At 48.8% G+C, this 22,833-nt stretch overlaps 1 protein-coding gene across 3 annotated transcripts in view; it reads right to left on the bottom strand.

Moving 5' to 3' along the window:
• Window positions 1-22,833, bottom strand: part of ADD2 (adducin 2) — a 72,700-nt gene that overhangs the window by 9,225 nt on the left and 40,642 nt on the right. Inside the window, exons 3-15 of one of the 3 annotated variants that reach the window (XM_081017377.1) lie at window positions 22,442-22,577; window positions 19,569-19,720; window positions 18,211-18,291; window positions 17,344-17,493; window positions 14,990-15,133; window positions 14,403-14,501; window positions 10,212-10,388; window positions 9,129-9,380; window positions 7,881-8,000; window positions 7,383-7,472; window positions 5,007-5,163; window positions 3,356-3,472; window positions 2,423-2,456 (exon numbers count right to left, since the gene is read on the bottom strand). In XM_081017377.1, the coding sequence (XP_080873503.1) occupies window positions 2,423-2,456; window positions 3,356-3,472; window positions 5,007-5,163; window positions 7,383-7,472; window positions 7,881-8,000; window positions 9,129-9,380; window positions 10,212-10,388; window positions 14,403-14,501; window positions 14,990-15,133; window positions 17,344-17,493; window positions 18,211-18,291; window positions 19,569-19,720; window positions 22,442-22,577 (1,709 nt within the window). The remainder of the gene's footprint in view (window positions 1-2,422; window positions 2,457-3,355; window positions 3,473-5,006; window positions 5,164-7,382; window positions 7,473-7,880; window positions 8,001-9,128; window positions 9,381-10,211; window positions 10,389-14,402; window positions 14,502-14,989; window positions 15,134-17,343; window positions 17,494-18,210; window positions 18,292-19,568; window positions 19,721-22,441; window positions 22,578-22,833) is intronic. The other 2 variants (XM_081017376.1, XM_081017378.1) reach the window with 2 other exon arrangements.

Genomic DNA, 22,833 nt, shown 5'->3' with positions numbered 1-22,833 from the left:
CAAGTGCCACCATCTTGAACTGGTCCTGCTGCAGACACTGCAATGCTTTCATGATCAGTGTAATCAGACCCTACTGTACGCGCAGCAGGATTCTGCCCCACTTTTCAAGGGAGCGCACAGCAGTAATCCAAGCAGCAGGTTAGCAAAGCATGAACTACCGTGGGTAGGCTAGTCTCCACAGGGCGGTAGGAGGGCCTGCTAGGGCTGGGCATAGGGACTCCTAGCCGCGGAGGCCACGAGAGTCTCTGTCGACAGTTTGGAATCTAGGAACAGAGGAAGACAGGAACGTGCCTTATACTGAGTCAAACTGCTGGCCCATCAAGCTCACTATTGCCTGCACTGACTGGCAGCAGCTGTCCAGGATTTCAAGCAGGAGTCTCTCCCAGCCCTATCAGGAGCTGCCTTTGAGGACTGGACCTGGGATCTTCTGCTTGCCCACTGAGCTGCGGTCCAAGCTGCACATCTGTTCCTTTCAGGGGAAGGCTGCCTGGTTCGGAACAGGCCATCTAGGGATTTCTCAGATCCAGGAACCCTTACCCCCACAGCTTCCACCTTACCAAGATCCTTCCTCAGCTTATTGGCCTTCGTGCAGCCCATACAGCCTCTTCAGATTAAGCCCTCTAGTTCTTTCCTACAGATGTTTAATAGCATATTGGTGTTAAACAGAGCTTTAAAGTGTTCCAAGTGCAATCTATAGGCGCACATTATCTATAACCCTTACAACAACCCCACAGGTAGGGGTTAGGTATATTGCAGATGGCATGGGGTTCAGGCTTAGGGATGGTGGCAAGCACTAAAGGAACCTAGAAAGTTCCCAGCGCATGTGAGATTTGAATATAATACTACTAATACTAATAATAATATTTCTACCCCGCCCATCTGGCTGGGTTTCCCCAGCCACTCTGGGCAGCTTCCAGCAAAAGATTAAAAATACATCAGTCATTAAAAACTTCCCTAAACAGGGCTGCCATATAGTTGTTTATTTCTTTGACATCTGATGGGAGGGCGTTCCACAGGGCGGGCGCCACTACCTGGTTCCCTGTAACTTGGCTTCTCACAGTGAGGGAACCGCCAGAAGGCCCTCGGAGCTGAACCTCGGTGTCCGGGCTGAACGATGGGGGTGGAGAAGAAGGGGCTTCCTGGTCTGTTCCTGGATCTCTTATGCTACACTACTTCTTGTACATATTCCGTACTACATGTTACGCTAAATATTTTTGCAATATGCCACAAAACACAATGTATTTTTGCTAATCAGCAGACTGCATATGATGTAGGGGAGCCCCCCCCAACCATAGAGAGGTTTCTATACTGCTCCAGGGTGGGCCTGCTCCATTAACCCATTAGGAAAAGTCTTAACAATGATGAGAGCTGCAACAAAGTCCAACATTCAGTTCTGTTCAGTACAAATTTATTACATCTCCCCAGTACAAATGTAGGCTGCAGTACTCTATTAAAGCCTCCTTCCCTTCCCCTGAGTGGAATCAGAAACGGAGACGGGGGCAATTCAGAGAGGCTGCTCAAGAGGCAATTCAAAGGCTGTTCATCACGAATCCTGCCGTCACATTCATCAGGATGCAACAATAGAGGCCAAACTACAACGTTGGTTGCCACAGGTCCCCTATTCCTGCTATATTATTGTTATTATCATTTACCCATCGCTAACTCTAAGGTCCCAGGGTGGGTTACAACATTGAAACCTTAATCTTAAAAACTGTTCCAAACAACTTACAATCACAAAGCAACGGTGGGTCCTAAAAACTTACACCTCAAGTGTCAGAAGCCAGAATAAAGAGGTGCATCTTCAACATTCTCGGGCAACTGTTAAATGATGGTGCCAGACACACCTCTGGGGGCCACCACAAAGATAGCCCTTTCCTCCTGGGCCACCAAGCCTCCGAGGGCAGACAAGCTACCAGGAGGCCCCCCTCTGCCTATCATAGCACCCAAGGGGGACTGTAGGGAAGGAAGGAAGTCTTTCAGTTATTTGGGGTCTGAGACATTTAGGGCTTTAAACACTAATGTAAGCAGCTTAAATGGGGCCCCGGAACAAACTGGCAACCAGAGCAGCTGTTTTGAAATGAGTTAAAAGAAATTTAAAGGGAACCCCAGCCAGCAGTTTGGCTGCCCCTCTCTAGACAGAGATTCTGGCGGAGGCTTTTCCTAACCATGCTTAGCCAAGACCCTGTTTAACTGGAGCTTTTGGGGATGGATCCTGAAACTGCTTGCAAAGCGGATGGCCTGCCACTGCCCTGTGGGCCCTCTTGGCATCATGCAACTGAGTCCATGTTTTACACACGTTTGCAGCTCCAAAAATGAAAGGGTTGCTCAGCCCCGAGATGCTGAAATGGAGGCTGGATTGAGGACCCCATCCCTCCCCCCCGGGAGCAGCTGAAAATTGAGAAAACAGCCTCTCTATACTTACTAAAGTGACAAGTATTCAGAATCAGAGGGAACTCCTTTGATGAGAGCAACACATGGAAAGAGAAAGGAGACAGTGTGGAGACAAGCACACCAAACACAACGAGGCACAAATGAGACAATGCAGGGGAGGGGGGAAGCGACAACACTACACCCCCCCATAGCCACAAGAAACCATGCCCCTCTCGGATCAGGGCCACACTTCCACTACACCCTTGAATAGGGTGGGGCATCACATCCTGGGGAGGGTAAGATTTCATAGCATCACAGAATTGTAGAGTGGAAGGTTCCCCAGGGGTCATCTAGTCCAACCCCCTGCCATGCAGGAATTACAGCGAAAGAGTCCCTGGCAGGTGGCCACCCAAGGAAGGAGGGTCTACCAGAGCAGGGCCAGGAGGGAAGGCAGGCCTTAATTCTTCCCCTGCCAGTAGCTGCTAGAATTAGCTAGCTGCTGCACATCTTGTTATCTTACAGGCACCAGGGGGTGGACCTTTTCCGCTGTGCCGCCCAGCCTTCAGGAGTTGCACCCCACCCCTCGATAAGACATCCTCTGGGAATCTTTTAAGACTCTCTTGTTCACCCAAGCATTTGCCAGAAATTAGCGCAGAGGAAACAGATGTACCAGGCCCAGTTAGCAGGGACTCCCGGCTGAAATTCCATTAAAAAGAAACAAAAAAGAAGCAAGTCTCATATATCCTAGACTCAGGTATGAAGCAAAAGGTATAGGTACTGTTCTAAGTGGTTTTTGTGGGATGAGCTAGCCTGGCTGCTCCTGCCTTTCAGTGTTTTTAGCCACCCCCATTTCTCCAATCCTATTAAAAGCATCTAATCCAGTGGCCACCAGCTCATCTTGTTACTGTGAGTTCCAAAGCCTAACCTTTCATGGTGTGAAGAAGCAGGTGCTTGATTCTCAGAGCGCTGCAAAGGCTTCCCTTACCTTCTGAAGTCTTGGGCGGGCTTTTTAACGGAGGCTTGGCTGGGCTCTGGACTGTGGGGTCTGCAGTCGACTCCAAAGGGGCCGTCGCCTCTTCCTCCAGGCTTGTGTCTTTCTCACCTGGGAGGAGATGGGAATACAATGGAAGAAAGCATGTCTCAGGATGCCTGGATGTCCACAAGGAGGGAGCAAATCCCCCCATCTCACTGTTTCTAAACTGTTTCGGACACAGAGCTGAAGGAGACTGCCAGGTGTCCTCCTTGCTCCTTTGCAAGGAGAAGGAGGTCTTTCAATCCCCCAGGACAGGGAGTTCAAAGGGAGGCGTCACAACTTGCTGGGGGCTGTGGTCATCAGCACAGGGGCCCAAAATTCTGTGCAGCCAAGGCAACATTTCAGGCGGCTCACCTACTACTGAGCTGGGTTTGAGGTCCCTGTACATCTTAGGTCCAGGGTATCACAGGGATCACCTGAGGCCCTGGATCCCAGCTCAGTCACTGCAGGAGCATTGATGGTAGTTCCTGGCATTGGTAAGGCTCCTTTGACAACAGCAAGTAACTGAGCCTTTAGTGCCATCAGTCCAGCCCTGTGGAATTTCCTGCCACTAGGGGATGAGTTTACGGAACCAAGGGAGCGGTGGCCCTGAAAAGAGTTGGAAGCCACTGCCCTAGGGATGAACTATTTTTCACTCTGTGATGACTATATAATAGGATAGGTATTATAATACATAATTCTCTCTCTCCAGGGTCAGAGCAAGGCAGTGGACTTTGGACTGTGAGCAGGAGAGTCCTGTTATAGGATGGGGAGGGATTGGTTTGGATGTCATCTCTCGGTCCCCTCCAAGTCTGTGGTGCTATGTCTGTGAGATGGGATTCTGTAGTAATAAACAACTCACGTGGTAAAAAATAAATGTGGAAAAAATAAAATTCTCCCCTACCCCTGTGTCTCTAGCACACCACCTACAAATTCCTTGGAACCATCCATATCCCCTCCTTCACAACTAATGCTTCTTCTTTTTTTTTTTTAATGATATTTATTAAAGTTACAAAAAATAAAAGAAATACAAAATACAGAAAAAAGAGTAAATTTTTTTAAAATATAACAAAAAAGTAAAGGATAAAAAAGAGACATACAAAATAAAACAGTTAAAAAGACATTAATTTTCCAAACCTATCTTCTCTAGACTTATTTCCCCGGACCTCCTCATACCTCCCTTTTTTGTATTCTAGTTCAGTTTGTTAGTTCAGCAAATCCTTACCATTAAACTTTTGCCCAATTGTAAGCCTTTTTTCATATCTCTTAAAGCATTACAGCTAAAAAGCTCTTAGTTTCTATCCAACATCCTTCTAAGATTCCTTAATTTTACAATATTTCTGTAAATAGTCTTTAAATTTCTTCCAGTCGTCTTTCACCGACTCTTCTCCCTGGTCTCGGATTCTGCCAGTCATTTCCGCCAGTTCCACACAACTAATGCTTCTTTCTTCTCTCTCTCAGCTGATGACACAGCACTAATCTCCCCAGAGTGTTTAGGTGGCCCCTATTTTATCAAGGGTCGTTAGTTGCTAATACCAAAGCAAGCGCTGTGGTCTTTCAGCCCACTCAAGTTTCTAGTTCTCAGCCGCAACCAGCCCCTGTGCTCCTGAACCAAGATATTTACCATCGAGACCCAGTTTCTTTCTTTCCACTTCCTTCTTGTACTCCTCCAGCTCCTGGTCTGTCAGCTGACTGAAAGGGTTTGGTGGCTCTGGCTCCGGAGGAACCTCGTTGTGGGATACATCCTTCATTTCTCCGTCTGCCAAGTGACTCTCTGTAGACTGCATTGGGAGGCAAGAATGAGGTAAATATGGGGGGGAGCCTGCGGGCAGAACCATGGAGGCTGGAAAGCAGAAAGGTGCCCTGGGCCCACGGATCAATCCTATCATGCTTCGATCCCACCCTTTCTCAGTTGGCTGCTCCCAACCTTTGGAACTCCCTTCTTAGTGAAGCTAGACTGGCTCCCTCCTCGTGGTCCTTCTGCCGGCAGGTGAATACCAGTTTATACCGAGAGGGAAGGGAAGGACTTTTAATAGCACCGTCCTGTTTTTATTATTTGTATTTTAATAGATTTGTCTTTTTACATTGTTTAAATTCTATTGGAGTTTAATTACTTTTTAACAATGTTTTCAGCATTTTTATTTTATTTTACCTGTGCTTTAATTTGTGCAAGCCATCTTGAGTCCTGGCCCATGAAAAAGGTGGGACATTGATGATGGTCTAACCCTCCACTGCAAAACATTTCGGCTAAATGGCAGGACGCCTCTTTAAAGGTCATTATAAGATGGCACTGGATGCCCCTATGCCTTTCCAGACTTCACTGTACTCCCTTGCCCTTATGCTTAAAGGCACATCCTTCCATGTGTGGTGGGAGCGTCCGTTGCTTAAAGATTTCTGGACCTGATATCTTTCAATGTCATCCATCATTATAGCATTTATGGAACGTTTAACTCACTCTTGGAGGGTGATAAAAGGATCAGCCAGGAAAGTTGCATTTGACTCTGTATGGTCTCAATTTATATTGTTTATTAACAACAGTACAGTAATCTCCCTTCCCCCTCAGTCATAGCAGCCGCTATGGAGAAATTATCTTAATGCTCTAGACTGAAGTACATCCTGTGGATGTGAGCTTAACCTGGAATGTAAAAGATTTTCCAAATCTGTTTTGATGCCATATGGATAATAGAAGACTTAACATTTGTACATGTATTTGTCCTGGGAGACAACACTTTATGGTTTGTAATTGTTTTTTTAAAAAAATGTCAATATCATTTGCAAATAATAGTAAAAGTAATAGTAATAGTAATAGTAATAGTAATAGTAATAGTAATAGTAATAGTAATAGTGAGGGGCCTTTTGTGGGACATTATTACAGTCAAACTCATATTTTGTCAGATAAGCACATGAAGAGGCTGAGGTTCACAGAGCTTTCCTGTTAAATTTGCTAGAGAGAACTCTGTGACATCTCTTCCTTTGTTTGCCTTGGCAGGAAGCTGTGACACTACATCCTTCCTTCCTGCCTGCCTGAGCATCTCTCTCTTTCCCTCATGCCTCCAAGCTGACTACTCAGACAACATTTTGAACTTAGAGTTTGTGCTTTTGTAACTTAGTAGTTATAAACCTGCCTTCATTTTGCTACTGTAAACTGCTGCTTCAAGACCCAGGTTAGGTAAGCAAATACTACTTTCACTTCTTCTCAAAACAATGTGTGTGATGGTCATTTTTAAGGGAGAGAAAAGCAGTAATACCAGGGAAAATCCCATCTGCCTTAAAGCATCCTGGATTCTTGTCTGTAGAAAGTTAAATCAACCTTGTCTTAGCTTCCAAGTTAAATGCTGCAAAGGATGGTACTCTGCTGATCTCATAAACGTGAGCAAGGATCCTCTCCTACTGCCTAAATCCATTCCTACACTTTTCAGTGCTAAATTCTTGAGGGTGAAATTTAATTCCCAGTGAGATCAGGAAAGCCCGAACCCTCTATTATTTGAAATGAGCTTAAGCGGTCTAAGTGCTGGGATTCAGCCAAGGAGCCCATGAAGGACTTCCGCTAGTGCAACTGGACTTCCTCCTGCTATCCTCCTCCATGCACACACAATTGGCTCTTTGGGGGTCCGGAGACACCCCAGAACTGCAGGGAGGTGGTGGTGGTGAAGAGGACAGATAGTTGCATCAGGCAAGCAGGAATGCTTGCACAAACAGAGCGATCTGCTTAGCGCTACTTTGAATCCCCGCCCCCCAGATGTCTATAGAATAAATAAGTAAAATATGCTTGTCCTCATAACAGCCTGGTGAGATCAATGTGGTAGAGAAATGGTGCCTGATTTGGGGTCTCCATCCCAATGACGCTTATGGCACTGGAGCCAGCACCCTCCAGTCGACAGCCATTGGGGGGTGGCGGCTAGATGATCCTCCCAACTTTACAATTCAGTGATGCTATGATTCTATTCCAGGACATTCCCTGCGGGTTTTTGCACCGGGAGGCTCCCTGAATGACAAGTACCGGGCTCCTGCTTTTCTCTGCTATCACGCTGGCGAGCAACTGGGACTGGGGTCCGGCTGATTTCACATCCTGGCGGTTTTGTTCTCTAATCTGCAAGTGGAAATGAAGGAAAAGAGGAGAAAGTTTGTGGTCTGTGGGATTGAAGCAATGCCCCTGAAGAAGAGAAAGCAACACGCAAAGTTTCTTGGTGCCATCAGGGGCTGTGGATCAGGACCAGGCTCCCTGTTACCAGCACTGATGGGATACCTGGCTGGAGTTCTGACCTAGTCCAGCGCATTGCAGGGGGTAGGACTCGGTGACTTCCAACCCTACAATTCTGTGACTCTACGCTGCATTACACCAGCTCTCCCCATTGTATTTCTGCTAGGGAGAGAGGCTGCGGGGATTCTTCCCCAATACACAATTCCCAGGATTATTTTGGGGATGCCATAGCAACGGAGGCGGTACCAACAGAGATGGAAAGTGTCCAAAGAGCAAATGGGAAGGAGGCGGCTGTACCTTATTCCTCATTTCCAGAACTTCTTGTGGGTCTGTGTAGAGAGGCACAAATTGGTTTGGGTTTTCAATTCGGATCGGTGTTCCACTGCTGGTTTTCTCCACCTCGTCTGCTTTCATCCACTGGGCAGCATGAAAAGTCAAGGGCAAATTGTAAGGGCAAAGAGAGGTCTCTTAAGGGTGGGGAGAGGGCACAGAGGGATTCCTTAGCTGGGATTCTGGCATTGCAAGGGGTTGTGCTGGATTATCCTTGGGGTCCCTTCCAACTCCGCAAATGATCTGCAAAGCTGAGAGGCAGGATGGGATTTGGGGCTTCTGAATTCAAACTGATGAGTCAGCTTTTGCATCCACACTGAGAAAGAGCCCAGATATGTAAAGCTACAGACATTCAGGTTCCTAATTCAGCGAGAAGAGCTTTTCAGATCATTGTGACCCCCATCTTCTCTCGCTCACCTCACTGTGTGGGCCCTGCTGTCATGTGACTAGTCCTCATGAACTGTATAATCTGCCACTACTGAAGGTCACAACTCTTATTACCTATTTCCTGATTGTCACTGAGAACAGAAACGTATGTCCTCTGATTTTCTGAATAGTCCAAGGCAGAAATTTTCTTCAAATGAGTTAAATGGCCTGACTGAATTAAAACAGCTTTTTGAATCTTTAAATTCTCCCCCACGGTGAATATGTTTCATCCTCCTATACCAGCCAGTGGCTGCTACTGGGGGTGGGGGAACGGACGGACCTGGAGGAGTAGCCTCAGCGCAAGAGGACAGAGGTTTGTCACACAAATAATGGGACTCAGAAAAGGGCAACCAAAATTATCAAGGGGGTTGATTGACTCCCCTGTGAAGAAAAGTTGCAGTATTTTAGTGTAGGGAAAAGGTGAGTATGACAGAAGTTTATAGAATAGTGCATGGATAGAAAGCAAGTTTTTATCCTTCTGTCATAACATTACTGAAGCTGAATTCAGAACAGAGAAAAGAAAGTCCTTTTTCACCCAGCACAGTTAAACTATGGAACTGTAGGCGCTGTAACTCTCCAAAGGTGCACTCCTCCACTGTCTCCTGAGACAGATGCCAACCAACCAACCAACCAACCAACCAACCAACCAACTGTCCCCTAAATTTCTGCTGTAGCCAATTGGATGGGGGAAGAGGGCCCTGCCTTTCTTTCAGCATGGAAAATGGTGGCCACTTCGCTTATGTGGAGCATTTCGCAGGGACAAGAGGCAGTGAATGGTGTTCTCCTTACGGTGGTTTTGGTTCTGCTGGCGCTGCCTTGGCTTTCCTCGGCCACATTCACCCGCAGATAAGTGTTAGGTGTGTTCAGCCAGCGGGTCTTCTCCTTCTGCTGCTTCTGGGCATGCTGCCGGAGAGTTGAGATGGGGGCTACGTCCTCCTCAAACACAAAGGCTGTGACCGTGGCTGGGATCTCCACCTCACTCTTGTGCTTGGTCTTCTCCTGGACAAACGGATAGCGGTAGGCGTAGCCGGTCCGGTAGCCCTAGGAAGGACAAAGAGGCTTCCCTGAAGGCTCCCCTGCATGCTGACAGAGAGGCAAAAGCTGAAGCTGCGAGGCCACTTGCCTTCTGCACAGAAACCACCTGCTGATGTAGAGCAGGATTTTCAGACCCCCAAGCCCACCCCAGTTTCTGGTGCTGGTGGCTGTTGGCATGCATGAAAAACGTTTGTATTTTTACTATCTTAGAGATTACCACATTTCCTATCAGTAACATCTACCAAGAGTCAATTGATAGCAGTTCTGATTTATGGGTTAATTAATGGGATCTGGCAGCTTGCAAATGCTCAGCTTGAAGTTATAAAATGGTAACCATCCATTGTTAGACAATTTCGGCAGACGGCATCCAGGAACTCATTGAATTAAGTTGGGGAAAGGTTTGCTAAAGCCAGGGTGGGGAACCTCAGTGGCCCTCAAGTCACTCTATGTGGCCCTTGGATTTCTCCCCACCACACCCCCTGCTGTGCCTTCTTTGCTTTGCCCTCTCCTGGAGTGCTTTTGCCCTGGAGTGTGGGGGTGTCAAAGCCACCCTGCCTACGGACTCATTGTTAAAACCGTGTTTATGGAAGACCATCTTACTCGGCTCCGAGTGATCGCCAAAGAAGAAGATTGTTCCAAGGTAACATCTGCATCAATTGCTCTGCCCATTTTTGCCTCTGGCCCCACCCACCGCTGGCATGTGGGTCCCAGAAGGTTCCCCAGAAGGAAACGCATCCCTCAGGTGGGAAGAGGCTCCCCTGCACTAGACAGAGAAAGTGAGGATGGGACACATGTCCTGGAAAATGGGCGCTGTGGCATCTGCGCTTGCAAACGCACCAGGTTGTCGAGCATCCTCATCAGAGCCTCAAACTCGTGCTCTCCCAGCCGGCTCTTCTGCATGGGCCCAAAGGTGCTGCCGGCCCATCGGACAGAGCCAACGTCATGGGGCCGGTGCTTCTCTCGCTCCAGGACTATCAGATTCTCTGCTCCGCCGGCACTGGACAAGGCTGAGACCTGGAAAGGTGCAAACCACAAGAGAGGCCATTTATCTACATGTGGTGTCCAAGCCAAATATCTGAGCACCAAGAGAATATCTGGAGAATAATTCAGAGATCAAAAAGTGCCGGGGAGAACCAGTTGGGAGCCAATTTGTTGCAGCCCCAGCAGGAGCCCGAGGGTGCGGGGAGGGGGGGCAAGACAGTAGCATCCTTTGGTCATCAAGGAAGTGTGGAAGGAGCCCATGCATTGCCACCCTTCCACCTGCAGACGGCGCTCATGCGCTGGGCCTTGGCACATGGCTGACCTAGTTTTTTCCAGCTGAAGAAGTAGGCTGATGCTCAGAGGGGCAGACAATGGCACTGAGCATCAAAGGCAGGAATTGCAGGAAGTCCAACCTGCCTCCCCCCACCCCCACCCTGCCTGGGGTTGCAGAGCTTATTAGTTCCTGACAAGGGTGGGCAGAGCCAGAAAGACAGAGAAGAGGGCCGGGGAAGACTGTTGCCTTTTGGGGATAACATTTTTACAGCCCCAGAAGAGGAAATAGCTGATGAAGCCCACCTGTGTAAATAATAATACAATTGAATAATTTATGGAGTATGAAGCTTGATGTTCTATTCCTTAACTTTCTGCCTATGCAAAAAAGTAAACATTACCAAGTAAATCAGGTGCAATACTCTCCGTGATGCTTTTCAATATCTTTATGCGCCCTCTCGCCCAGCTTGTCTGGAGTTTTGGGCTGGGCTGCCATCAGTATGCTGATGACACCCAACTCTATCTGTTGATGGATCCTGACTCGGCCCCAGACACATTGATCAGATGTTTAGAAGCTGTGGCTGGATGGTTACGTGGGAACCGGTTGAAGTTAAATCCTTCAAAGACAGAGGTCCTTTGGCTGGGTCGGGACGATATGGGATTGGGGGGGCAACTCCCATCTCTTGCGGGGGCGCAGTTAGTGCCAGCACTGTCTGTTAAGAGTTTGGGTGTAATCTTTGACACCACCCTTTCCATGGAGGCGCAGATTGCAGCTAAAACAAAGGCGGCATTTTTTCATCTCTGCCAAGCTAAGCAGTTGGCTCCTTACCTCTCTCGCCCTGACCTAGCCACTGTGATCCACGCGACGGTCACCTCCAGACTGGATTATTGTGACTTGCTCTACGTGGGGCTACCCTTGAGACTGACCCAGAAACTCCAGTGGGTGCAGAATGCCGCGGCGAGACTCCTTACGGGGTCCTCGCTGCGAGATCACATTCACCCGGTGCTATACCAGCTGCACTGGCTCCCGGTGGAGTACAGGATCAGGTTTAAGGTGTTGGTTTTAACCCTTAAAGCCCTATACGGCCTAGGACCCTCGTACCTACGGGACCGCCTCTTCTGGTATGTCCCACGGAGGACCTTACGGTCTTCCAATAAAAACATCTTGGAGATCCCGGGCCACAGGGAGGTTAGGCTGGCCTCAACCAGAGCCAGGGCTTTTTTGGCTGTGGCCCCAATCTGGTGGAACACTCTGTTACAAGAGACTAGGGCCCTGCGGGACTTGACATCTTTCCGCAGGGCCTGCAAGACAGAGCTGTTCCACCAGGCCTTTGGCCAAGGCAAAGTCTGGCCCCTTCCTTTGGTAATTCTTCACAGAACTCTAGCCGAATGGTTGCCATCAATTTGATTTGAACTGATTTTATAATGAATTGATTTTAGAATGCTGTATTATTTTACTGTTGTTAGCCACTCTGAGCCCGGCTTCGGCTGGGTAGGGTGGGATATAAATAAAATGTTGTTGTTGTTGTTATTATTATTATTATTATTATTATTATTAAATTATGCAAAGCAAGAAAATGGGTGCAACTTTTTTAATTTTTTTGCAGATCTTAGCAGGAACCAGCTTGGAGGAAGGGAGGGGGAGTTTTCCCTTTCTTCTGAGATTCATCAGCATAGAGTGGGGTAGCGATTTTCTTTAGGATCATGACTGGAGCATGGAGGGTTAAACTCCCCCCCCCCCCCCGCAGTGGAAATAGTGCCCCTCTTGGCTTAATTGCTAATTTATTTATTTGTTACATTTATACCCCACCTTTCCCTGAAGGAGCTCAGAGCGGCAGACATAGTTCTCCCCCTCCTCATTTTATCATCACAACAGCCCTGTGAGGTAGGTTAGGTGACAGGGCCCTGTAATGTTGGGGCTGGTGGGATTTGTACTCCAAAATGCCTGGAGGGCACCAGGCTGGGGAAGGACAGCGTTAAACCAGCACTTTCCCTCTTCAGAGGCTCTTACCATCCCCAAGCTGCAAATGCGAAGCTGAGCTTGAGAAAAGCAGGCTTTCCTAAAGCGTCCCAGAGAGTTCAGAACAGAAGCGTGATTTTCACTGGGGACTTCACAGCTGCCAGGAGCCACCATACTCTGCCAAATTTCACTCTGCAGCATGTTAGGAGGAACACAATGTTCCTTCCATACCACAACTTCTGTGGGAGAAAAACATCATTTCCCTGTGCCTAAAAATTTAATTATTGCAGCTGAAGCTACTAAGATGCTACTTGGTTGTAGCCAGCTAAGAACTACTCAGAGTAGGTGCACAGGAATGAAGGAAACTACATCAGTTATGTCCACTAATTCCATGGGGTCTACTTGGAATGTGGCTAATATTGGAAACAAACCATTGCTAATTTAACAGGGGTATGCGTGTGTGTGTCATATGTGTGACGTGTGTGAAGGCACAACCAGATGCCTTCATCTGCTCCAACTGCAACAAAACAGGTATTTCCCATAACAGTCTCTACAGTCAGAGCAGGTGCTGCAAGCTTCGAACAGTTGAACCTCACCCCCAAAGGCGTCCTCTTCCATTGTTTCCAAGACAGGTGGAAGCCAACCAACATGCGTTAACATATACACTATCAATAGTAACTGATACAAACTATCAATATCAATGGATATTGCTTACTTTAGAATGGTTTTAAAATACTGTCAGATGAGTATTCTCAGAATCAGTGGCGTAGCGTGGGGGGTGCAGGGGGGGCCGGCCGCACCGGGCGCAACATCTGGGGGGGGGCGCTTGCACTCGCAGCTCTCTGCCCCTACCTGGCTCACTCACTCTCTCTCACTGCAGTGCTGGCTGTGCGAATCCGATCCGAGCCGCTGGGTCGCCGCCCACTGTGGAGGGGGTGGGTGCCAGGCGTGCGGTGCGGAGAGAGAGCGAGGGACTATCTGGGGGAGGGACAGTGCAGCGGCCGCCCAGCGCAGCCCTGAGCGTGGGAGAGAACCACACCAGACCAGCCCAGGCAGCAGCAAGAAGAAGCTGGCAGCGGCGGCAGGTTAGGGGTTAGGGGGCGCAAATTACTTGCCTTGCCCCGGGTTAGGGGGCGCAAATTACTTGCCTTGCCCCGGGTGCTGACAACCCACGCTACGCCGCTGCTCAGAATGAATTATCTGGGTTGGTTGCCACCTTGTGAACTTAAATGAACTGGCATTAGACTGACTAGAGTGAGGATGTCCTGATGTGCATGTTTGCTCCTGTGGTGTTACTGTGGCTGCTTTGGACATGCTTACGTGGGGAAAGGACATACAGTAGATTCCGGCGTATAAGACAACTTCTTAACCCCAGAAAAGAGGTTAAAAAGTCAGGGGTCGTCTTATATGCCGGGTATGGGCGGCGCAGAGTGGAGCCCGTCCACTGCTGCTTCGGAAGCAGCGGCGGCGGCGGCGGCAGGCTTTTCTCCTCGCCGGGTGGCTTTCTCCCGGCGTGGAGCTACTCAGTGTATTAGGCGACTGGGCTTATAAGACGAACCCCCAAATTGAAGCTGCCAATTTGGGGGGGTCATCTAATACGCCCAATCGCCTAATACACCAGAATCTATGGCACACAAATTGAAATAATAATGGTGTCTCTAATGCTGTAAGGGGTCCCTTTACGTTTACCTTTAATGCTGTCAAGCAGTTGGAGTAGATGACCCTTTGAGTCCCTTCCAACTCTATAATTATATGATTAGATAAAACGTGCCTGGTGACTAAAAGAAGGGTGTGGGTGGGTGTGCTCTGCTGCTCACCTGCACTTCACAGGCAGCCTGCAAATGGAAGATCTTGTAGAAGGCTTCTTCTACCGTGTCTCCCAAGGCCACCACACCATGATTCCGCAACACTAGAACCTGCCAAGAGAAGGAAGGAGAAAGGGTCAGTGAAAATGGGGAAAGCCATACGTGCTTCTCAATTCTGTATAATTTTTCACACTGCCTCTTGCCCGAGGATTTCAAAAAGTCTGGCTAAGCCCTACTTCAGAGGTCTAGATCCCAAATGCCAGCTCCTCCACAGTTCCGCATGTCCGGCCGTCCCCCCTGCCCCCACCAGGGAAACTGGCACTTTACCATTGAATCAGAGCAAACATCAGTCAGGTTTTCTGTGAACTGACGCTTCCTCTGGTTCCGTGTTAAAGAGCAGGTTTTCCTGGGGAAAGTCGTGAGGCAAACAGACAGAAAACCACTTGGACCCCTGCCTGGAATGCACGGGGCAAGCAGAAACCCTCTTGTACCTGGGCTTTCTGGGCACAAACAAGCAGTGTGGACAATCCCTAAGGGCTGTTTGATGCACCACAGTGCCAGAGGACGCTGAAGCCTGAATGCTACCTCTCAACCCTCACCTTGCAGGTGGGTCCTAGACACTTCTGCAACTCGATTCTGTCCGCTTCCTCCTCCATCTCCCCGTTGAAGTCAAAGTACACCATGTTCCCTGCCAGCAGTGCATCGTGGGAAATGGGCAAGAGGCCGTGCTTCATGGCAGACACCTGGGAAGGAAGAGAGGGCAGAGACAGAGAGGCAAAGATGAGCATGTAGAGCCATCCCTTGTCTTTCCATCGACGCATCTGCACTGTGCCTTGGATGGGCAACAGAGGTGGGCCTGACCTTTGCATCGTAGGTCACATCCCAGGCATGCTAGAGTCAGAGATTTCTCCATCCCCCCCTTCCAGGCAAGCGAGAGGTATCCTAGTGCAAGGGCCCCTTCCAGCCAGGCAAAAGCACCTGGTGGCAAAAAGTGCCTTTTACCAACTGCAGTTGCTCCAACAGTTGTGGCCATTCCTGGACTGGGAAAGCCTGGGCACAGTAATTCATTGGTTACTTCAAGGCTGGATTACTGCAATGCACTCTATATGGGGCTTCCCTTGTACTTGATACGGAAGTTTCAGTTAATGTGCAATGCTGCAGCATGATCGCTGACAGGATTGAGGCCTTGTCAGCATACAACACCTGTGTTCATAGATCTGCACTGGTTGGCAATTTGCTACCAGGCCAGGTTCAAGGTGTGACTATTAGCATATAAAGCCCTTAACAACTTGGGACCTGTTCTGTATGTGAGATGGCCTTACCCCGCCTGTGCCTGCTCGACTGCTTTGAATGGAACTGGCACTGTTACAGGGGCCACATAATACCCCTTCCACATCTCTAAGGACGCCATCTTTTAGTGTGGCAGCACCAACACTTTGGAACTCCCTCCCTATTGATATCAGCCTTCACTGTACTCTTTCGGGCGCCTGCTAAAACATTTTTTTTGTTTAGGCAAGCCCACCTGGATGCTTAGGAAGTTGTTGCGAGCCTTGTTGGTGGTTGCATAGGAGTCATGAGTTTCTGCTCTCCTCCCACCCACCCACAAGCCTGGAATCTAGCCATTTTCTGTCCCTTCCCTTAACACAGGGGTGCCCAAACTTTTTTCAAAGAGGGCCAGATTTGATGAAGTGAACATGCATGAGGGCCGACCAGGTTGTTTAGCTTTTTTACGATTTTACCCCAAAACTGTTGAGCTTTTTTGCGGGGGATTTTACCCCAGGAAATAAACTGACCTGTGGGCCGAATTAGGCCCCGGATTTGGATTAGGCCGAATTTGGACAAGCCTGCCTTGACACCTTCCAACGCCTTTCACCAACATCCCCTCTGGGCATTATGAGCCACAACCTGGGGATCTTGCAATGGAGTCAGGCTACTTTCTCAGAGGGAGAAACACCCGGGCTTTATTTGGGGACCTCCTGGCCAGAGGACACAGTCCCCTGCAGTTTTCCCAATGACTGCAAAACAGTGCAAGAGTCCTATATCCATCCAGCTCCTTCAGGGAGGTGGACTCTACCAGCCAATCTACTTAAGGCTTCTTCAGCTGGCTATAGCTCTTTGCAGAGACTACAGCCTCCATAGCTGATTCAGAAGCTGTCCAAGGTCCTGATCTTGACTGAGCCTAGACTTTGACTGGACCCTGCCTGATTCCTGGCCATAGAACCAGGTGCAGGAATTCTGTTCCTCTTCCCTGTCTCATTTGCTGCTTTGTGGTTTCCTCTAAACATCTCATTTCTCTTCTCCTCTCACCTCTGTACTGCTGGCGAGTATTCTCCCTAAAACTCAGAGCCAGTGCATAGTTAAACTATGGAACTCCCTCCCACAGGAGGAAGTGATGACTTGGAGGGCTTTAAAAGAGGATGGGACAAGTTCATGGAGGAGTAGAGGACTATTGGTGGCTACGAGCCATGGTGGCTGGGCTCTGCCTCCGCAGTTGGAGGCAATCGCTGGAAACCACAGGAGGGGAGAGCGCTCTTGCGTTTGAATCCTGCTTGCTGGTTTCCCAGTGGTGTCTGGTTGGCCCCTGCGAGGACAAGATGCTGGACTAGATGGGCCTTTGGTCTGATCCAGCAGGCGCTTCCGCTGTTCTTATTTGAATAAACTCAAAAGATGCCCTTGTTTACACAATGCCTTCCAGATAGCACTGTTGGGTTCAGTGTTGGGCATCCTGGATACTGTGAAACTGGGGTCCCCCTGACTATTCCTAAGACCTTCTCCCATTCAGAGTCTCCCAGAGTCTCTGCAGTGCACAAGGAGGGATGGAGAGGCCAAGCTGTTCCAAGCTCAATGCTCTTCTATAAATCAGCCTCAGAGCCAGCCCAAATGTCTGGGCAGGAGGCTCTGTCTGCTGTTTCTCGTTGCTCTGTCAGCAAGACGAATGGACAGCGTTCCTTACTGCAGCAGTGGCTGGCGTGTGCAGATGGATGATGCATCTCACGTCTGGTCTGGCTGCATAGATGGCAGAGTGCAGGCTGAACCTACGGGTATCCACTGGGAAGCTGGTGCTGCCTGCCTCCACCACTTCTCCCAGGATGTTCACTTTAACCTGCAGTGCAAAAGAAAAGGTGGAAGCACAGATGGGTGAGACGTTAGGGTGCTGAATTGCACCCTAAAGGTGACGCCTGGATGGCAGCTTCCTTTTGGGGATAGAGGGGGTAGGGGACACAGTCTTTCCCAAACCAGGTGGCAAGCTAGGTTGACATGTGCCATGATAAATACATTTTTGACAATATTCAAACCCTAACCCTAACCCTCCCCCAAGGACAGACAATTCTTAACCTTACCCATTCTAAGAAGAAATATTTTCAGTCACAAGAGTGACAGGTACTTCCCATTTTAATTCAGACCCAGAGTGTGCCCTTTTATCAGAATTCTGCACTTTCTCATTTTACCCCCTCTCAATTCACACCCGGCCCCAGCAATCCTTTGCACATCAGACAGCAAAATATGAAACAGAGACCTCACCCATCCAAGCCTCTCTGCAGTTGGTGATTCCTTGGGTTTATAAGGCTTACATTGCCTCCTCCAACCTCCAGGTATTTTAGTCTCCAATTCCTATCAGCTGACCAAGTCATTTGCCCTCCATGATGCCAAGGGAACTGGGGGCGAAGACTCCGCCCCATGCCTCCCATGATGTGTTGTCTGACCCTCAAGGGAGATGTTGTGCTTATTTATTAATAATGCCTTAAGCGTGAAGATGCTCAAACCCTCAAGTTAGCTAGTTTTGTCAATGGAGAGAGGAAGAGGGGTCTTGTGTGCTCACCAGGCTAGAAGCTGTAACTTCAGGACAGGAAAGGCCCACAGGGCAAATCAGGAAGTGGTCCTGTTCTTTGCTGACTCTCAGCTGTGAAAGGAAGACCAGAAGAGAATGGTGAGCTCGTCTTCATTTCCTTGGGCTCCTGTGGCCTCCTTCTTCCCTAGGGAAATTAAGGTCAGAAGGCTCTTCCATTCATTTCGTTATTTCCCCCTGAGTCTTCATCCACCTTTAAGACACCGTTTATTTCTGCCATTTCTTACTATAAGATCCCAGGATGGCTTATGACAATATAATTTACTGTTATAAAAACAGATAAAACAATTACAGGTATAGAAACAAGTAAAACTGTTCCAGTCAGCTCAGAACAGTGTAAATTATGCCAAAGAGGTGGGTCCCACAAAACAAAAAACAAAACAAAACAAAACACATCCTAACTGCAAAGGGTGTCAGTATCTGGTGAAACCTAGACAATGAAGATGGTAGAACATCTCTGTGGGGAGGGAGGTCCACAGTTTAGTGGCTACCGCAGGGGAAGTCCTCTCCTGAGCTGCCATTTCCCGGGCGGAACATCCAAGAGGGTCAGCAGAGATAGAGACCATCTTTCAGATATTTGGGGCCTAAGCCACTCAGGGCTTTAAATACTGTTACACGTCACCACAATCTTTGAGTGTTGAAAGACTGACTCCAGGGGTTCCAGGCACTTACGTTCCTTGGAAGGAAGGTCAGCAGAGACTGTGGTGTCTTTAGGATGTATGATTTCATTTACAAACATCTACAACCTGAGCATAAGATGGAGGGGCTCACAGCACTTACACCCCAACAGATCTTGCTTCTCTATTAGTCACGGCTTTGGATCCAGCACAGAGCAAGCTGGTCCCTGTGTCTCCAGCTTCCAGCCTGCTTCCAGCTCAGCCCTTTCACACATACTCTGGCTATTGTTTTCTTACCTAGAAGCTGGGTGAGGGGGGTGGAGGAAAGAGGCGGCTTAGCTTGGAGGGCCACCTCACTTAGCTGTAGCTTTTACACCCTAGCTCATTCTTTTGGGACAGTTAAGGTCACTGTCTTAAAAAGAAACTTGTCTGACCAGTTCGGCAACCACCTGTTAGATTTTAACCCTCACTGGGTACAGGAGAATTAGCAGGGACTCAGGGCATCATCCAAACTGACCCCACCAAACACACAACAATATCATTGCAAGGACCTTCTTGGGCCTGGAAACAAACTGGCGCACTGTTGCCTTGAGCCAAAGGGGATAAAGTGGGCATTGACCAAGAAAAAGGAGATTTCAAGGCGCCTTGTTTCCTGGCCACTGAAGGAGCCCCTGAGCAGAGTGGGTGGTGGGTGGCAGGGAAGGGATCCCTCACCGTGACGCAGGTGCTGCTGAGCTGCGCCCAGCCATAGAGGTCCAGCAGCCGGTAGACGCTGCTGACTTTGCAGCGCATGAGCCTCTCCCCTTTGGCGAAGGACGTTGAGTCAATGCCCTGGAGGTCATTGATGGGGGTCACCGTGGAGAGGTCTGCAGGACAGAAAGCGCACAGGAGGGGTCAGCTGGTTAAACAAACACAGTCAAGGCATCGCTGGAGCTGGGTGAGACGGTCCATTTGCATGTTCCACCCATGGCTCTGGAAAAGCACATTGCCTCTCACTTTCCTCCATTCCTTGTGGATGATTTAATTTTCTATTTGAAACAGAGGCGGGGAACCTATTTGACACCACAGGACACATTCTTATCCAGATAGGCCTTGCAGACCAAATTTGACAGGTGGGTGGGAAATTGCTTGATGTCACAATGACGCCAGATTCAAGGTACCTTGAAGTTCTGAAATCAGGACTTCAAAGCACCATTTAAGATACTGCTGTAATGAAGACCCCCTCCTGGCTTTAGCAAATGATTATGAATCCGGAAGAACATATGAAGAGCCTGCTGGGTCAGGCCAATGGCCCATCTAGTCCAGCATCCTGTTCTCCCATTGCTGCCTCTGACCATGAAAGCAAAGCAGAGCCATTGTGGCTCATAGCGATATGGCTTTGCCCTGGCCTTTTTTAAAGCCATGCAAGTTGGTGGCCATCACTGCCTCCTGTGGGAGTGAGTTCCATAGTTTAACTCTGTGCTGTGTGAAGGAGGACTTTCTTTTATCTGTCTTGAAGGGGCTGGCATCAGATGCCCTGCTAAAATGGAGGGGAACACTTCAATTTAGCCGGGGACTTGACGCAAGTGACTTTCTGAATCAGGAAAGCGTTTGCATGGAATCTGGTCAAACTGAGCAGGGCTCAACCCCACCCCACTGGTCAGCTGGCGGGCAGGGAGTTACAGGTGAAACTCGGAAAATTAGAATATCGTGGAAAAGTTCATTATTTCAGTAATTCAACTTAAAAGGTGAAACTAATATATGAGATAGACACATGACATGCAAAGCGAGATATGTCAAGCCTTTATTTGTTGTAATTGTGATGATCATGGCGTACAGCTGATGAAAACCCCAAATTAACAATCTTAGAAAATTACTGCCTCAGTGCGGCGTGGCATGGATTTTGCATCTCATTTGGAAAACAAGGACCCAGAGTCTGGAGGAAGAATGGGGAGGCACACAATGCCAGATGCTTGAAGTCCAGTGTGAAGTTTCCACAGTCTGTGTTGATTTGGGGAGCCATGTCATCAGCTGGTATTGGTCCACTGTGCTTCATTAAGTCCAGGGTCAACGCAGCCGTATACCAGGAGATTTTGGAGCACTTCATGCTTCCTTCCACAGACGAGCTTTATGGGGATGCTGACTTCATTTTCCAGCAGGACTTTAGCACCTGCCCACACTGCCAAAATACCAAAACCTGGTTCAGTGCCCATGGGATTGCTGTGCTTGAATGGCCAGCAAACTCGCCTGACCTGAACCCCATAGAGAATCTATGGGGCATTGCCAAGAGAAAGATGAGAGACATGAGACCGAGCAATGCAGAAGAGCTGAAGGCTGCTATTGAAGCTTCCTGGTCTTCCATAACACCTCAGCAGTGCCACAGGCTGAGAGCATCCATGCCACGCTGCATTGAGGCAGGAATTGATGCAAAAGGGGCCCAAACCAAGTACTGAGCACATATGCATGCTTCTACTTCTCAGAGGTCCAAAATTGCTCTATTTGCAGTACTTGTTTTGCTGATTTCATTTAATATTCTAATTTTCTGAGATTGCTAATTTGGGGTTTTCATCAGCTGTACACCATGATCATCACAATTGTAGCAAATAAAGGCTTGACATATCTCGCTTTGCATGTCATGAGTCTATCTCATATATTAGTTTCACCTTTTAAGTTGAATTACTGAAATAAATGAACTTTTCCACGATATTCTAATTTTCCGAGTTTCACCTGTAAATCCTGCTGCTTTGGTTACAGGCACCTGTTCCTGGCTGGAAACAGGCATGAGCAGCCAATGCAGGATTTAATCCTGACCTTCTGGCCCATCAGCTGACCTTACAACCATTTGGCTAGGCCAAACCATCACTTCCTCCTACCATTTCAGGAGAAAGACCCTCCCTCACTGGCCGTCAAGTATCTCAAGGGACAGGATGGAGAGAGAGGAAGGCGGTCAGGAATTGTGGCTGGGGTGGGGGTAGCTGCAGAACGAAGAGCTGGATCCCTTTTGGGGCTGGCGGCTCATGTGTCGGGTGGGTGGGGGTTTCTGCAGAAGTGAATGCTGAGAGCAATGCGCGGGTCCGCCAAATTCAAAACAAGGTTGAAAAGTGTGGGGGGGGGGGGAGGCGGCCAGGCCAGGGTGCAGTGTGGGGCCAAAGGCTGAGCACACCATACATTTAAACCCCTGTGACACCACTTTAAACAGTCACAGCTTCCCCAAAAAAACTTCTGGGAGCTGTAGTTTGTTAAGGGTGCTGAGCATTGTTAGGAGACCTCTTCCCTATTCCCCTCCCAGAGCTACCGTTCTCCATGGAGAGGGGCTGATTATTAGACCGCTCTAGGCCTTGTAGTTCTGGGAGGGGAATAGGGGTCTCTTCACAACGCTCAGCCCCATATATATTCTTTGGGGGAAGCCGTACGTGTTTAAAAAGTGGTATGACATTCCTTCAGATGTAATGGTGTGAATGACACCTGTGTGGTGGCCAGGAGGCTTGTGTTGATGTGAGGCACAGGCAGATTTGTAGGCAAAAGGAGGGAGGGGGGAGGAAAGGGGCTCAGGAGACGGAGAAGGTGCTTTGGCACCAGACCCATTCATACAAGGGATGCCAACTTACTCAAGGGTGAAGGTGGGAAGACGGAAGGGGCAGTGCTGGCCATGAAGTCTGCAATCTGCCGGAGGGCCCAGATATTGGAGTTGTTTCCTTTCTTCATTTGCTCCTGGATGAGGCTCTCCAGCTCCTCCCTGAAAGACTGGGGTGGGGGAAACCCACAGAGACCCTGAATGATCCAGGCTGCAGCAGCTCTGAGTCCTCCTCCTCCTCCTCTGTACCCTTCAAACTCTGACATTCGTTTGCTCAAGAATGACCACTTCATTCATTTGGATATTCAAGAACCAGAGAGAGACCCTTTCATCTGCCCAGGAAGACTCTCTGGCTGGTCCGAAAGTGGTCTGTCTTACAATAAAGGGAGACTTCATTGTAAAACCACTGCAGGGCAGACCCATCCA

Source organism: Podarcis pityusensis, assembly GCF_964106645.2.
Source record: "Podarcis pityusensis genome assembly, chromosome: 8".
Taxonomy (NCBI): domain Eukaryota; kingdom Metazoa; phylum Chordata; class Lepidosauria; order Squamata; family Lacertidae; genus Podarcis; species Podarcis pityusensis.
The sequence above is the reverse complement of the archived record's forward strand: the minus strand, read 5'-3'. Positions and strand labels throughout refer to the sequence as shown.